This window comes from Loxodonta africana, chromosome 7, assembly GCF_030014295.1.
Source record: "Loxodonta africana isolate mLoxAfr1 chromosome 7, mLoxAfr1.hap2, whole genome shotgun sequence".
Classification (NCBI taxonomy): domain Eukaryota; kingdom Metazoa; phylum Chordata; class Mammalia; order Proboscidea; family Elephantidae; genus Loxodonta; species Loxodonta africana.
This window is the reverse complement of record NC_087348.1, coordinates 14,005,102-14,022,306: the sequence shown is the minus strand read 5'-3', so window position 1 is coordinate 14,022,306 and position 17,205 is coordinate 14,005,102. Positions and strand designations below refer to the sequence as shown.

General features: G+C 51.6%; 1 protein-coding gene across 2 annotated transcripts; it reads right to left on the bottom strand.

Moving 5' to 3' along the window:
• Nucleotide 1: 1 nt before the first annotated feature.
• PTGDR2 (prostaglandin D2 receptor 2) lies at nucleotides 2-15,770 on the bottom strand. 2 transcript variants are annotated; one of them, XM_064287998.1, is made up of 2 exons: nucleotides 15,685-15,770; nucleotides 2-2,885 (listed from the first exon to the last, which is right to left on the bottom strand). In XM_064287998.1, the coding sequence occupies exons 1-2, from the start codon at nucleotides 15,697-15,699 to the stop codon at nucleotides 1,680-1,682; spliced, it is 1,221 nt and encodes a 406-aa protein (XP_064144068.1). In that variant the 5' UTR covers nucleotides 15,700-15,770; the 3' UTR covers nucleotides 2-1,679. The 2 variants fall into 2 exon arrangements, with proteins under 2 accessions (XP_064144068.1, XP_003419549.2); XM_003419501.4 differs by lacking the exon at nucleotides 15,685-15,770 and adding an exon at nucleotides 5,969-6,095.
• Between the last annotated feature and the right edge of the window lie 1,435 nt (nucleotides 15,771-17,205).

Sequence of the window (17,205 nt, the reverse complement as noted above, 5' to 3'; positions counted from 1 at the left end):
GGGGCATGGGGTGAGGCGTTGAGATGGGATGCCAGCTGTTCAGGTGGCTGAGTGCTAGCTGTGGGCCAGGCACTGCCTAGCGCTAGGACTGGGCAGAAACAAGGAGCTAGCCAGCCCAGCCTTTGGGAACCCCAGCCTGGGGGTGGCAGAAGGGGCATGAGACCCAGATGCTGAGGGAGACCAGTGTTTCTCATCCTAGCTGTTCCACTAATGCTCCACCCACCCAGCGTTTGCAGGCCAGTCCTGGGGATGCAGAGCTGAAAACTGGCCATCTCTGTCCCCAAGTCCACAGTGGGTCGAGGAAATACATACTAGACAAAAGTTATGGTGCAATGGGAAGTACAGTGCTAGAAGGAGGTGCCAGGTACCCTCTCATCTACAAGCTGGGAGCCACGGCTGCCCTTCCCAGGGCCTATGTGGTTGGCTGGTGGGCGCTGCAAAGATCTTGCAATTCCCAGCTTTGCCCAGAGGGCACCCCACAAAACACCAGGCCTGCACAAGGCTCAGGATAGGAGTTAGTTAGCTAGAAGTGCCACGGACTGAGGTCTCAGAGGCTGCAGTGAGCATCCTAGCACTGAAGACAGAAGACCTTCAGCAGCAGCCCATCAGACTGATTGCCCAGTGTTTCACAAACATTTAACCAAGGTACCCTGTGTTGTTTCTGCTATATAAACGCTCTGGGCAGTACTGAGTGAGAAAATCGAAACCAGGGCCCCAGGGCAGCTACTAGCATAAGTACCTTGGATAAGCCAAAGGGTGTTCTTTCGCTTCCCAAGTATGTATTGAGCATCTAATGGTTGGAGGTTAGAGTGCAGACTTCCTCATCAGCCATGAAACTAGGCAAGTTACTTAAACTCCCTGTGCCTCTGTTTCCTCCTCTGTAAAAACTGGGACCAATAGTACCTGCCTCCTAAGAGGATACCGAAAACAAACCACACCTGTTGCCCTAGTCAGTTCTGACTCTCAGTGACCCTACAGGACACAGCAGAACTGCCCCATAGGGTTTCCAAGGAGCGGCTAGTGGATTCGAACTGACGACCTTTCAGTTAGTGGCCGAACGCTTAACCACTGGTGCCACCAGGGCTTCAAGAGTGGGATAAAGCTCAATAAATGTTGACTGAAGTGAAGGTTAGACTGGAACCGGATTTCTGAGATCTCACTTTTCTACTCCAGAAATACATTAGTGGTCGAATATAAAAATAACTTCTCCCCAGTCATGTGGAAGCATTGAACTCCAGGGAACTGCATCCCAGTGCCCTTGGGTGTCCACTGTCCTCGTTTGAAAGGTGTTATGATTTTAACCCAGTGTTACTCCAAGCGCGGTCCACAGACCAGCTGTCCTGACCTCCCGGGGGCAGCTAGTTAGAAACGCAGAATCTCAGCACCCCTCCGCCCCAGCCCCAGGTAAATCCGAGTCTGCACTTTAACCGGCTACCAGGGTGAGCCGTGCGTGCATCAAATCGAAGTTCTTGAAGCGCTGCGGTAACTTGCTTTGTTTCTTCCTGCATCGTCTGGTGCGCTTTAAAATGCAGATTCCTGGGTCGTGTCCTTCCAACTACCTGTTAGGGTCTCTGAGGCTGGGGCCGGGACAGCTGCATCTAAATCGCGTACGCTCACGAGGCCTTTGCGCACGGTGCGGGCTGCTAGCTCCGCCGTCCGGGGAGAATCGGAGCGTCCTCCTAGCGGGAAGCGATGCCGGGCTCCGGGCTCAGCGGGCCCCGCTCCTCCAGGGAGCACGCTCGGCCCCGGGGCGGGGACGCGCCGCGCTCGCCCCTCAGGCAGCCAAGGAGGCGCGCGGGCCTGATTTGGGACAGGCGACGGGGACCCGGCGAAGACTCAGCAGAGGAGGCGCGGCGGCGGCGGCTACTGCCGGTGCCGCCCAGCTCGCTGTCGTCCACCAGCACGCTCTCCAGCACGCTACGCAGCGAGCGCCGCAGCTTGCGCAGCACGTCGGGGCAGGTGAGCACGTAGAGCAGCGGGTTGACCACGCTGTTGATGAAGGCCAGGCTGGTGACGAAGGGCAGCCCGCGCCCCACGAGCGGCCGCAGCGACGCGTCGGCGTGCGCGCGCGCCTCCAGCAGGCTGAAGACGTGGTAGGGACCCCAGCAGAGCGCGAAGGCCGCCACCACGGCGGCCACCAGGCGCACGAAGCGGCTGGACCGCCTTTGGCCGCGGTGGCGCAGCTGCACGCTCACGGCCGCGTGGCTCGAGGCGATTATGGCCAGCGGCACCAGGAAGGCCAGCAGGAACTTGCTGACGGCCAGGGCCGCTTGGCGCGAGTTGCACGTGGCATTGCGGTCAGACCCCGGATTCAGGAGCAGCACATTGTAGTAGCACATGATGCGCCCGTCCCGCCTTGGGATGGTGTCCCGGAACACGAAGTAGGGCACAGTGTTGAGCACAGCCAGGGCCCAGAGCCCCAGGCAGACCCTGTGGGCCGCAGCCACCGTGCGGTGGTTCTGCGCCCACACGGGCCGGACCACCTGCAGGCAGCGGTCCAGGCTGATGGCGCTGAGCAGGAAGCCGCTGGCGAACATGTTGAGAAAGAATATGGAGGAGTGCAGCTTGCAGAAGGTGGTGCCCAGCTCCCATGAGTGGCCCACGGCCAGGAAGTAGGTGAAGAAGGGCAGGGAGGCGGTGGCCAGCAGGTCGGACAGCGCCAGGTGTAGCACCCACGTGGTGACCACTGTCTGGCGCATGCGGCAGCCCACCACGAAGAGGATGAGTCCGTTCTCCACCAGGCCCAGCAGGCTGGCCAGGCCGTGCAGCAGCACCGACGCGTGGTCCATGTAGCGGATGCTGGAGTTCCTGTGGCTTTGGAGCTGGCTCATCTGCTCCAGGAGGGGGCAGAGCAGCTTCGTGGCATTGGTCGCCATCGCAGGACTCTGCAGCGGGGAGAAGGAGGGGCTGAGGTTGGCAGTGCAGGGCAACCTGAGAGGGGGCGGGGCTGGGAGCCAGGAAAGACGTATCTGCCCTATGCACCTTACAGATGAGCCAGTGGGGGATCAGTGAAGCTGAGCAAAGGCAGTGAGGTGGGGGCTGACATCCCAGCACCACCTCCTGCCCACTGTGCAGCCTTGGGCAGGCATTTCACCTTCCTGATCCTGTCTCCTCGTGGGTAGCATGGGTTGAGTCATAGCAGTGCCTAGCTCATTAGGGTTCTTGGGAGAATTAATGAGTTAATATATAAAAAAGGAACACTGATGGCACAGCAGTTAAAGCGCTCGGCTGTTAAAGAGAAGGTCAGGGATTTGAACCCATCAGCTGCTCCAAGGGGAAAGATGTGACAGCCTGTTCCATAAAGATTACCGACTAGGAAACCCTATGGGGCAGTTCTACTCTGTCCTGTAAGGTTGCGATGAATCAGAACTGACTCGCCAGCGACGGGTATAATATATAATAAACATTTAGAACAGGGCCTGGCACATATTAGCAAAAAAGAAAAAACTAAGCCCATTGCCAGCTAGTTGATTCTGACTCATGGCGACCCCATGTGTTACAGAGCAGAACTGTACTCCATAGGGTTTTCGAAGTAGATCAGCAGGCCTTTCTTCCCTGGTGCCACTGGGTGGGTTCAAACCACCAACCTGTAGGTTAGTTGTTGTTAGGTGCTGTCGAGTCGATTTCCACTCATCGCAACCCCAAGTCACAGAGTAGAACTGCCCCATAGGGTTTTCTAGGCTGAGCAGATCTCCAGGTCTTTATCTTTTGAAGCCACTGCCAACCTTTCAGTTGGCAGCCTAGCGCTTGGTGGTCGTGCCGCCAGGTCTTAGCAGTTGAGCACAAACCATTGGGTGCTAATACATGTCAATGTGCTTACCATTAAGCAACTAGCTCAAGCGCACAAAGGAGAGATAGGAAGGAGATTAACCATGCAGGACTTTTCCCAATGCCCGGAGCCCTGGGAGATGAGCAAGACTCATGATAAGGGACAGAAGGGTTCGGCTAGACTAGGGGATGGGGGGGAGGGGAGGATTCTATGCCTTTAGGGGTGCCACCCCTCCCCCCAACACCCCTAGACCTTACATCTCTGCAGCTCCTCTCTGCGGCCCCTGGCTCCCACAGTGCTAGCTGGCCCAGTGAGTTAACTGCACAGGGTGGAGCCGGCCTCTCCTCTCATAGCTGGAGAGGAAATAGATAAGAACAGGGCGAGGGCTGGGCAGGAGGAACTGCCAGATTGGGCCTCTCCTCTGCCCAGAGGTAGCCATAGCTGCCCTGCCTGCCCCATTTGACAGGGGGCCAGGGACCCACCCCTGTTCATTCATTTATTCACTCTCTCATTCAAAGCATACATTTGTTGAGCAATTACTCTGGGTAGGTGCTGGAGAAGCCCTCTGGTGGGCGTGCAGGCACCCTGGACCTGCATGCCCACAGCCTCACTAAGAACCGGAGAGACCACTGGACCTAAACTGGTTGAGTTCAGTGAGGGCTGAGGAAATCAGGGTGGGGACTCCCTGTAGGAGGTAGGGGATGGACAGCAGGGATGGGAACGAAGATTGCCCTGGGCACCCAGGACACAGCAGGGACTGTGGTAGGTCCTTTACGTAGGCTCCAGGAAGAAGGTGCTTGTACTGCTCTCTACCCCCATTTTACGGATGAAGAAACTGATACTCAAGAGTTTAACTTGCTCAGAGCCATCCAAACAAAACAAGCATGTAGAAGAGCAACAGTTATGGGACAGTTCTACTCTGTCCTACAGGGTCGCTATGAGTCGGAACCAACTCTACGGCAATGGAGTTTGGTTTTGGATTTTTGTGGGGTTTTTTGTGCTCTTTCCTCTGCTCAAAACACGAGAGGATGGAGGAGGAGGGAAGAAGAGGGGTGGGTCTTCAGTACTGGTCTTTCCAGAGCATACACTGTTGGCCCCAGAACCCAACCAATGCCGTCGAGTCGATTCCGACTCATAGCGACCCTACAGGAGAGAGTAGAACCATCCCACAGAGTTTCCAAGGAGCGCCTACACTGATGGCCAGGATAAGGAAATCCTCACCTTTCCAGAGACCACAGTCCTTTCTAGGGTGGGCTCCTAAGATATCAAGTCAGAATTTTCCTGGCAGGTGAGCCCATCGGAGCTGGCAGTCTGAAGGTAGATTGGAGGGGAGCATTTGGGCCTATGTGCCCCAAGAGTGGTCACACTTCCTATGCTTTAGAGTTTGCAGAGCAATTTCACTCATAATAACCTTACGAGAGCTCATTTTTCAGATGGGGAAACTGAGGTTTGGAAAGGCACAACCACTTGCCCCGTGTTCCCCAGCTGCAGGGGTGGAATTAGACTCCACTCCCAGCAGACAGGTGAGTGCCAACCCCTCTCTGCACCTGTATTCCCACATCCGATGGGGGTACTCAGCACGGTCCTGCCCTGTCCTGTAGGAACCATCTAACTCAGTCCCTCTGGCTGCATGGAGATGGTCTCCAAACCCCCAGAACTCTCAGGGATCCAGCAGCTAGGGCCCTGCTTCAACAAGGGGCTAGAGTCAGAGACCTGGGTTTGAATCCCAGCCCCTCTGCTCCATGGCACTTGAACTTGGGTCATTTACCCTAACTAAGCCTGTGGTTGGAAACCCTGGTGGCATAGCGGTTAAGTGCTACGGCTGCTAACCAAAGGGTCAGCAGTTCAAATCCGCCAGGTACTCCTTGGAAACTCTATGGGGATGTTCTACTCTCTCCTATAGGGTCGCTATGAGTCGGAATCGACTCCACGGCACTGGGTAAGCCTGTTCTATAATCCACCCACCCAGATTGCTTGTAAATATTGAAAGGGAAGGCTTAATGGTCCACCATTGTGCCTGGGATCTAGCTAATGCCTAAGATAATGTCATCATGTTTCCTCCTCCAGGCAGCAGGTCCCCTCCAGTCTTTGGTAAACTCAACCCTCTGCCAGTCCCTTTCTCCCGGTAAAACTGTGACTTCTCCCTGTGTGCCCTGAGAGGACCAAGACTGCCCACCCCTGGGCTACATCCTTCCTTACCTGAGCACCAAGGGAGTGCTGGGTTCCAGCCCACCAGCTGTCAGCTCCCAAAGCCACAGGACTGCAGACACAGGGCAGAGGCCAGGGAGTAAGGCTGAGGAAGGAAGTCGCTGTCAGCCAGAGTGCGTGTGTGCCTGTGTGTGTGTGTGTGTGTGCGTGCGCGCACTCGTGCACACGTGAGGAGGTGGGGGGAAAGGCGGGGACAGCCAGAGAGTTAGTTGTCACTCTGGCGTTCGGATAAAGTTAATCTCCATCAATGGGGAAGGGAGATAGTCTCGGGTAGCCCTGCCCACCACACTCTCCCTTCATGAAGGGACTTTGCAGAAGACCAGGGGTCAGTACAAGCGATAGGTGTGTGTGTGCGCAAGAAAGTGTGAGCCCAAGTATGTGTAGGGGTGACCAGTGTGTAAGTGGTGTGCATGAGCTAGAAGATGTCCATCCGTCCACTGTCCCTGTGCCATCCTCTTCTGACCTCATAATCCTCAGAGGAGAAATTCCCACACTCTTCCGAGGCCCCTGGGCAGTGTGGGCACCTGTCCACGAGGGACCCCGAGGAAGGCAGGGGGGCGGTGGGAAGAATGCAGAAGACCCGGCTGCTAGTCCTGCCTTTGCACCCCAGGTGGGTGGCAAGTGACTGCCCTTTGCTAAGCATCTGTGATTGGGAGCAATAACGTCATCCTCACAGACTATGACGAGGGTTATTGAAAGTCCCCAGCACACAGTAGGTGCTCAGTAAGAACCAGCTTCTTTCCCCTCTGGGGGAAAAAATCAGAGTAGGCTGTAGGGCCAGGTCTATACAGCTTTTCTTTAAAATGGGCTCAGACCCCTGGGATAAGAGGCGATTGAGCTGTATGTTTGCATTTACTTGTTCTCTAACTCTTTACTCTGTTTGCTAACCAAGCTTCCTGAGCTCAGGGACCTTCAGTCTTTACATCTGCAGCACCTGGTAGATACTCAATAAAAATATGTTAAGAACTCAATACCTCCATGTCGGAACAAGGGCATCCCTGGTATTGACATCACGAGAATCTTCCATTTAGGCATAGGCTTGATACAAGGCCTGGCATGTCATAAACTCCTTTTTTTTTTTTTTTTAATTTTATTGTACTTTAAGTGAAAGTTTACAAATCAAGTCAGTCTCTCACACAAAAACCCATATACACCTTGCTACACACTCCCAATTACTCTCCCCCTAATGAGACAGCCCGCTCTCCCCTCCACTCTCTCTTTTCGTGTCCTTTTCGCCAGCTTCTAACCCCCTCCACCCTCTCAACTCCCCTCCAGGCAGGAGATGCCAACATAGTCTCAAGTGTCCACCTGATCCAAGAAGCTCACTCCTCACCAGCATCTCTCTCCAACCCATCGTCCAGTCCAATCCATGTCTGAAGAGTTGGCTTCGGGAATGGCTCCTGTCCTAGGCCAACAGAAGGTCTGGGGGCCATGACCACTGGGATCCTTCTAGTCTCAGTCAGACCATTAAGTCTGGTCTTTTTATGAGAATTTGGGGTCTGCATCCCACTGCTCTCCGGCTCCCTCAGGGGTTCTCTGTTGTGTTCCCTGTCAGGGCAGTCATCGGTTGTAGCCGGCCACCATCTAGTTCTCCTGGTCTCAGGATCATGTGGTCGCTGGTTCATGTGGCCCTTTCTGGCATGTCATAAACTCTTACTGAGAGACTGCTGTTATATGGGAAGAATGAATAACATGTTATGACTGGGTGATGGGGATAATATTTTATTAACGGGAGTCAGTGGATAATTTATAAGCTGGTTCCCATGAAGTGGGAGTTAAAGATGTCCCAAATGTCCAGCTTTTCCAAACTACTGTACCACTCATCATCTCTAACATCAACTACTCCTCCTCCCCTCGGTACTCTCCCTCCCGTCTTTGGGGTCCATAATTTCCTGCAAAGTCTCACAGAACTCATAACCATATCAAGGAAATGGCTCATGAGGTTGTGGAGGCTAGCAAGTCCCAAATCCAAGATCAGACATAGGCTTCTCCCCACCCACATGCCTGTAGGGGCTGACAAACACGCAAACCGGCAGGTCAGGCCACAGACTGCTGGCTCACAAGTCTTTGGAAACTGGTGAATCAGGTCACACGATAGGCCGCTGGCCCCTGGGGCTGTGGAGACTGGTGAATTCCAGAATCAGCAGGTCAGACGGCAGGCCTCTGACTCAAGTCCCAAGAACCAAAGGTTAGACAATCACAAACCAGATGCGGGATCCAGATGCAGAGAGAAAGAGCCCCACTAGGGCATCCACATATATATACCTTGGACACAGGTCACACCCCAGGGAAGGGCATAACGTAAGTAAGAGTGGGACTTGAGTCATGCCCGCCTGCAAGGCTGTGACTCAAGATCCACCCCACACCAATCCTGCCTCATTAACATGTAGAGGCTAGGATTTACAATACATAAAATGGAGGCCAACCATACAATACCAGGAATCATGGTGTCGCCAAGTTGCCACATAACCCCAACCATTACAGGATCCGTATGCCTTATTTGTATGGTCCCACTCAGTCATTATCTGAGTCACGAAGACCATGGCTAGAAGGGCCATAGGAAGTAGTTCACTGCACTGTAGGGAACCATGTTACAATCTTCCTCCCTTTTCCTTCCCTCCCTTCCCCCTCACTCACTGGGAAGACTGTTTATCTTTGACCACTCGGACTCTCACCTAACCTCTAAGGAGACTGTAATCATGACCAGGCCGCTTCCAGAGCTTTCTGCAATGGAAACTTTATAGAAAGAGTAAAAACCAGTTGCCGTTCAGTTGACTTCGACTCATGGCAACCCCACATGTGTCAGAGTAGAACTGCGCTCCATAGGGTTTTCAGTGGCTGATTTTTTAGAAGTAGATCTCCAAGACTTTGTTCTAAGGTGTCTCTGGGTGGGCTGGAACCTCCAACCTTTTAGTTAGCAGCCGAGTATGTTAACCATTTGCACCACCCAGGGACTCCAGAAAGAGTGCTGTTGTCATTCTTCCTGGCTGCTGGCGGATCAGCCCCTGATTTATGGTGACCCCATAAACAAAGGGATTAGATCATTGTCATCCATAGGGTTTTCATTGGCTGATTTTTGGAAGTCATTTGCCAGCCTTTCTCCCTAGTCTGTCTTGGTTTGGCTGCTCCACTGAAACCTGTTTGGCATCGTAGCAACACGTAAGCCTCCACTGACAGGGGTGTTAACGTGCATTGACTGGAATCGAATCCAGGTCTGCTGCGCGGAAAGCAAGAGTTATACCACTGAACTATCACTGCCCTCCCGTGAAAGAGTAAAGGGAGGGGGGAAAAAAAGTCAGAAGCTAAGTCTATCTACCTAATAAAGAGCTGAGAGAAGGGTGAGGAGAGCAGGGAGAAAGACTGAAGATCCTCCAAGGCAGGCTATAGGGCAAGTTTCACTGGGAAGAGAGAGCCTTTTGAGAAATGTGGGTGTGAGTTAGATCTCCTTTAAAGTTCACCCCAACTGCAGGTAGGAACTGACTTTCCTTTTAAATTATGTTTGATTCCTGGCCTGGCCGTCTTTCCCTGGGATCACCTTGCAGAGACTGGCCCATACGGGGCCCCCGCTTATATTTGGGTATTGTCAGGGATTGAATTGTGTCCCCCCAAAATATCTGTCAACTTGGCTAGGTCGTGATTCCCTTGTATGATTGTCTACCATTTTATCTCCTGATGTGATTTCCCTATATTTCGTAAATCCTATCACTATAAGGTAATAAGATGGACTAGCGGCAATTATACTGATGAGGTCTACAAGACTAAGCCAAGCTCTTTTGAGATAGAAAAGAGACAAGCGAGCAGAGAGACATGGGGACTTCATACAACCAAGAAAGCAGTGCTGGGAGCAGAGCATATCCTTTGGACCTGAGGTTCCTGCACTGAGATGCTCCCAGACCAAAGGAAGACTGATGATGAGGACCTCCGTCCAGAGCCAGAGAGAAAGCCTTTCCCTGGAGCCAGTGCCCTGAATTTGGACTTGTAGCCTAGTAGACTGTGAGAGAATAAATTTCTCTCTGTTAAAGCCATTCACTTGTGGTATTTCTGTTATAGCAGCACTGGATGACTAAGACAGGTATTCAATGCAAGAAGGAATGAATTTGTTTGCAGGAGATTTTAGCAGCCCTGTGATGGGGTGGCAGGTCCCTGCATCTGCTCGCTGTAATGCAAATCAGGTGGCAGGGGCGGGGGGCAATGGTAGGTTAGAAGGTCTGGGGGCAGCAAAGGAGGGCGTGTTGTAGTGACACGGAGATCTGGAGTGGTGGCCAGCATGATGTCCAGAGAGGGGTGCTCTGGTCATGGGTGAGTGATACTGTGGGGGCTGCCGTAACTCCTTCTGGGTTCAGGGCTGGAGTGTGAAGACACAGGCAGTATAGCCAGGTTCCCACCACTCACCCGTGAAGACCAGCTGAGTCACAGTCATCAAGCCAACCTAGTACCTGAGGCTTTGGGGATGAGGAATTATTGTGGAATTCTCAACCAAAATCCCTGGAAAGCCAGTGTTATGGATTGAGTTGTATCCCTCCCAAATATGTGGTAGAATCCTACCCCTGTACTGGCAAGTGTAATCTTGTCTGGGAATACAGTTTTCTTTGTTATGTTGGTAAGCCGCACTCCCCACCCCAAACCCCCAGAGTCCAGCCATTGGCCCCCACTTCTCCTTCCACTGGGGTCTTCATGGGGTAGCCTGCCCTTATTGAGTGTGAAGTTCCCACTCCTAGCAAGACAGGGTGGCTGGTGGTTAACAGGATTCCACACTACAGGGTTCCTGGGCAACAGTCCCCTTGCACAGCCCTTCCCTCGGGTCCCTCACCAGGTGTGAAACCCCTGCCTTGGGCTTTGCCCCCTTCTCCCCTCCGCCCCCACCATCTTCTTCCTGGTACACTGGAGCTCCTAATTTTCCTCTCACCATAGCCCCAGAGAGCATGTCAGTAAAGGCCCTGACTATCCAAATCATTAGCAGTAGAACAATTCTTCCTGTCCTCCAGGCAAGAGGGCTCAGCCTTCCAAAAGAGAATGCCTAGCTGGCTGCCCTCCCTAGAAGTCGGGGATGTTCCATTCCACCCTGGGGAAACGCCCCTGTTGGGAATCAAATTGTGTCCCTCAAAAAATATGCAGGGGAAAATGCTAACCCTATACCTGTGGTTATTGCGTTGAGCAAATCTGCTGCGAAAGACTTCTTTAAAGTGTTAAAAAGCAAAGATGTCACTTTGAGGACTAAGGTGCGCCTGATCCAAGCCGTGGTGTTTTCAGTCCCCTCATGTTGTTGTTGCTGTTGTTGTGTTAGGTACCATCGAGTTGATTTCAATTCATAGCAATTATGTGTACAACAGAATGAAACACTGCCTGGTCCTGCGCCATCCTCACAGTTGTTGCTGTGTTTGAGACCACTGGTACAGTCACTGTGTCAATCCATCTTGTTGAGGGTCTTCCTCTTTTCAATGACCCTCTACTTTACCAAGCATGATGTCTTTCTCTAGGGACATCCCTCCTGATAATATGTCCGAAGTACGTGAAACAAAGCTTTGCCATCCTCCCTTCTAAGGAGTATTCTGGCTGTATTTCTTCCGAGACAGATTTGTTCATTCTTCTGGCAGTCCATGGTTTATTCAGCATTCTTCGGCAACACCATAATTCAAAGGCATCAATTCTTCTTTGGGCTTCCTTATTCATTATCCAGCTTTCCCATGCATATGAGGCAATTAAAAATACCATGGCTTGGGTCAGGTGCACCTTAGTCTTCAAAGTGACGAGTTGCTTTTTAACATTTTAAAGAAGCCTTTTGCAGCAGATTTGCCCAATGCAATATGTCATTCGATTTCCTGACTGCTGTTTATATGGGCGTTGATTGCTCATCCCAGTAAAATGAAATCCTTGACAACTTCAATATTTTCTCCATTTATGATGATGTTGCTTATTGGTCCAGTTGTGAGGATTTTTGTTGATGTTGCTTATTGGCCTAGTTGTGAGGATTTTAGTTTTCTTTATGTTGAGGTGTAATCCATCCTGAAGGCTGTGGTGTGATCTTCATCAGTAAGTGCTTCAAGTCCTCTTCACTTTCAGCAAGCAAGGTTGTGTCGTCTGCATATCAGAGGTTGTTAATGAGTCTTCCCTCCAATCCTGATGCTGTGTTCTTCACATAGTCCAGTTTCTTGGATTGTTTGCTCAGCATACAGATCAAATAAGTATGGTGAAATGATACAACTCTGACACACACCTTTCCTGATTTTAAACCGTGCAGTATCCACTTGTTCTGTTCAAAAAGCTGCCCCTTGGTCTATGTACAGGTTCCACAGGAGCACAATTAAGTGTTCTTCTCATATGCATGCAAAAGCTGAACAATGAATAAGGAAGACAGAAGAATTGATGCCCTTGAATTATGGTGTTGCCAAAGAATATTAATATACCATGGACTGCCAGAAGAACGAACAAATCTGTGTTGGAAGTACACCCAGAATGCTCCTTAGAAGGGAAGATGACAAGACTTGGTCTCACATACTTTGGACATGTTATCAGGAGGGACGAGTTCCTGGAGAAAGACATCATCCTTGGTAAAGTAGATGGCCATCGAAAAAGAGGAAGGTCCTCAACAAGATGGGTTGACACAGTGGCTGCAACAATGGTCTCAAACATAGCAACAAGTCTAAGGATGGCATAGGACCAGGCAGTGTTTCATTTGGCCCTAGGAGTGAAAACCAACCTGATGGCAACTAACGACAAAAACATACCTGTGTTTATAACCTCATTTGGGAATGGGTTTTCTTTGTGATGTTAATGAGGCAGTACCAATATAGGGTGTGTCCTGAGTCAATCTCTTTTGAGATATAAAAGAGCAGATTAAGCAATCAAGTAAAACACAAAGGGAGGGAAAGATACCTGCCACATGATCAGCAAGAAACTGAAGAATAGAGACAAGGACCTTCCCCCAGAGTGGACATAGGGAAAGAGCCTTCCCCTAGAGCCAGTGCCCTGAAATCAGACTTCCAGCCTTCTAAACTGTGAGAAAACAAATTTCTGTTAAAGCCACCCACTTGTGGTATTTCTGTTATAGCAGCACTTGGATACTAAGACAATCCCCAGCCCCCTCCACCACGCCACATCCCACCGAGCTGACACATGGATGTCTTCTAAGACCATGCAGGCAGTGTAGTACAGTGGTTAAGCCCAGGGACGCAGGTGCCAACTGCCAGCATGTGAATCTGGCACTGCTGCTCCCTAGCTATGGGACCTGGGGCAAATAACTTCACAGAGTAAAATATGAATTCTTAAAAGGTATCCCTTCTGCACAGCCTCAACCCCAATATAAAGGAGCCTTGGTGCAACGGGCTTGACTGTTAACTGAAAGGCTGGGGGTTTGAACCCACTGAGGTGCTTCACAGGAGAAAGACTTGGCAATCTGCTTCTATAAAGATTACAGCCTAGAAAACCCGATGAGTCTGTTCTACTCTGTCACATGGGGTCATTATGAGTTGAAATCAACTCAATGGTGCCCAACAACGACCCCCTGTAGACAGATCTGCATCAGTACATCCGGTGTGGGGCTGAGCAGACAGAGCACACCTTCCACTGGATTGTGCAGTTAGCCTTCTGCACAACTTCTCATGGCCAGCCTGGTGAAACCCTCATTCCTCTGACCCTTCCCAGGCCTCGTTTCCTGACCTGTAATCACTGTCATGGCTCCTCTCCCAACCCTTTCCCTGAGGATAGTGTGTGAAAAGTTAACAAAAGGAACCAAAAAATATACTTCAGACAAGCAGGGCCCCAAGGCATTTTCCAGAGAAGTCTGCAGTGCTGTTTGTTTTCATAGGGGCTTGGCTGCGCTCCCAGCACATACTCCGAGAGCCCATGTCTCAGAGCCTCCAGGGTGGAGGATCCCAGCAGCAGGAAGTTGCTGGCCCTGTGCCTCTTCCCCTGAAATTTCAGGAGCCAAGAGCCAGCCCTGGGCACCCCAAGAAGAAGAGCCTCATGAATGGACAGGAGCAGTGGCGGGCCCTGGGTGAGGGCTGGCTCACTGGGAGCAGAGGACAGGAGTCTTCGTCCAGCCAGAAGACATGTATCTAGTTACCTAGTGGTGTCTTAGTTTCCTAGCTCTACCATGTAACACAAATCCCACAAGTGGTTGGCTTTAAAGAACAGAAATTTATCTTCTTACCGCTCTGGAGGCTAAAGTCCAGTCAGGGTGTCTGCCAAGTTGACTTTTTCCTTGTCAGTTGCCCCAAATGTTCCTTGGTTCCTTGGCTTGTATGTGTTTGCTTCTGTGTTTGAATGCGCTCTTTTCATACTCAGGTTAGCAGCCGTAGCATTTAACCACTACACCACCAGGATTTCCATACTCAGAAGTGATTAGATTTAGGACTCGCCCTACAATGAGTGGCAACGTTACCGCAAATTGCGGATTCGTGCCGCCTACCGCAAAGCCAGTACTGAGACAGGAGGAGGTAAGCAGTAAGAGGGCTTTATTGAATATCCGTATTCAAGAGACAGAGAGCGTTAAATTTCTCTCAAATTCTGCCTAAACCTAGAGGACTAATTGGAGGGTTTTTACAGGGGGAAAGTCAGGGTTTAGAGGTTTTCAGAAACGTTGGTTTTTCTTTGAGGTAGACATGATGATAAAGTGATCTATTATTGAAGTCCTGCGAGTCTCCTCATGCCATCCTGGTTTCTGTCACAAGATGGATCTAAGCTTTGTTCAGCTACCTCAGTTTTGTGTATTTTTTTCCTTGGGAGAGGAAAAAAAAAGGAACATAGTTTAATCAGCAACTAAAAATTGATTACCGACGGCACTGGGTTATTTTTCTTTAAAGGAACAATCGTGGGACAGATTCCAGAGCAAGTAATTACGTTTTAAAGACTAGCTTATACAGTTATACTAAAACATTAGAAAATAATTCTCTCTACTTCAATACTAAAACACTAAAGAAAATATGTTTTCTCTACTTCAGCATCATTAACATAGCAAACAAATCTCTATTTCCAAATAGGATTCTGTCTACAGGTATAGGGGTCAGGATTCCAACACACATATGGTGGGTGGCAGGGGTAGGGGGGGACACAATTCAATTCACAGCACCTACCCAGATTGAATCTAGGAAGGTGGAAGCCTCTGAGGTGTCAGGCCCTGCGCTGGGAGTTGGGAGTCCAGACGAGGGCAACGGGGCCTTTGGAAGCGCTAACCAAAAGGTCAGCAGTTTGAATCCACCAGCTGCTACTTGGAAACCCTATGGGGAAGTTCTACTCTGTCCTATAGCATTACTGTAAATAGAAATCGACTCAGTGGCAACTTCTTTTTTTTTTTTAAGAAGCGCATAGCCCAGCAATTCTCAACCTAAACACACATCAGAATCACCTGGAGGACTGATGGAAACCCAGATTGCTGGAGCTGCCCCTGGGGTGTCTGATCCACCTGGTCTGGGTGGAGCCTGGGAACTTGCATTTTTGACAGGTTCTGGGGCTGCTGATGCTGCTGGTCCAGTGACCACAGTGTAAGGGTGGGGTGGAGGGAGACCCCAGGGCCCTGGAGGCTGGCGTGCTTGGAGCAAGACACAGCTGTGAGGTGGCAGCAGGGCTTGCAGCTGAGGGGCCTCGCCAGGTGCCCCTGCCTCCAAGCCTGTGTCCTCATCTCTGCTGTGAGGATTAAAGCAGACGACACACAAAGTACTTGGCTCAGAGCCTGCAGGGTGGGACACAGGAGGACCCGCTGCTACTGTTACCTCTGTTGTTGTCATCCTCTGCGATGGTGCTAAGCTGAGGAAGTCCCTGGGGCCAGGCCTTGCCAGCTGGAATTGAGGAGCAGAGAAAAGGGAGGATGGCTTTGTCCCAGCTGCCAGGGCCTCCTTACAGATGAGGGGTTGGGGGTGGGCAGGGGTTCAAGGTGGGAGGGGCTGGGTGACCACAAAAGTTTCACTTCAGCCTTGGTTCTCTGAACAGCAGTACCTGGGCGGGCGGGAAAGACGGGGGCAGGTCTTCAGCCCCAGCCATGCTTTGCCCAGCCCAATAACTCAACACCACATTCTGACCCATGAGACTTGGGGCAAAACACAGCCACCCCCAGGGCACAGGCCCGTGTCTCTGAAGCACAGCCTCCTCCATGGCTTGGAACATGGTATGATAGCCAGAAAGAGCTGAAGTGGGGCCATGTCTGCATCGGTCCTATGCACTGCCACAGGAGACAAAGCTGAGCCTGTCACTTCCTCGCACACAGAACTCCGCTGTGTTTCTGCCGCCTACAAGAGCTATCCAGACGCCTAGCTGCGGCATTCAAGGCCCCTGCCCATCCAGCCCCGCCTCTGCCAGTGCCTACACCCACCTCTCTATGGCCATGGCTACCTCATCCACTCACCATCTTCACCTGCCTCAGTGCCTTTGCACATGCTGTGGCTGCGGCCTGGGATGCCTTTTCCTTTCCCCTTTCCTTACTCATCCTGCAGAAGAAAGGCCTGGCAATCTACTTCCAAAAAACCAGCTACTAAAAAGCCTGTGGAGCACAGTTCTACTCTGACATACATGGGGTCACCATGAGTTGACATCGACTTGCCAGGAGCTGGTTTGCTCATCCTGCCGGCGCCTTCAGAGGATATGATGGCATCACTGTGTTTAACAGACACCAGCACAGTTGAGGGAACAGGCCACGTCTTCCTGAGCCATGGGTCCCAGCCCAGATGGGCTTTTCCCCCTGGCCCTGCCTTAGGGAGCAGGTTTTTCATGTTCCTTTATGACCTCTTCGAAGAAGACAGCCAGAGAGGAAGTGAGATGCATGGCAGGGAGTGGGTGAGGCTGCCCTGGAATCCTCCAGCCCCTTACTCAGGAGGCCCTCAGTTGCCCACACACAGCAGAGGGGAGGGGTGCCAGGGCCCCACGTGACGTCTTGTGGGAGGGCTGGCTTTTGCTGACTGGAGCCATCATCACCCACGGGAGGAGGCCCAGCTCCTCACATGGCCAATAAGGCCCTCAGCGATCTGGCTCCACCTGGGTCTCCACCTTCATTTCTGCTACTCCCTACCCACAGCCTGTCATCAGCCAAGTTTTTATTACTGCCTCCCCGCACCCTGTACTCACCAGGCTGTTTCTGTGCCCTTGCTTATACTGGGAATACCATTTCTTCCCTTGGACTCCTAGTGAACTCCTATTTACCCTTCAAAACTCTAGCCAGGGGCCACCTCCCCTGGGAAGCCTTTGCTGGTCCCTCTCTTCCACCAGAGTTTCAAACCAGTTCCTTCACGTTTGAACCCCTG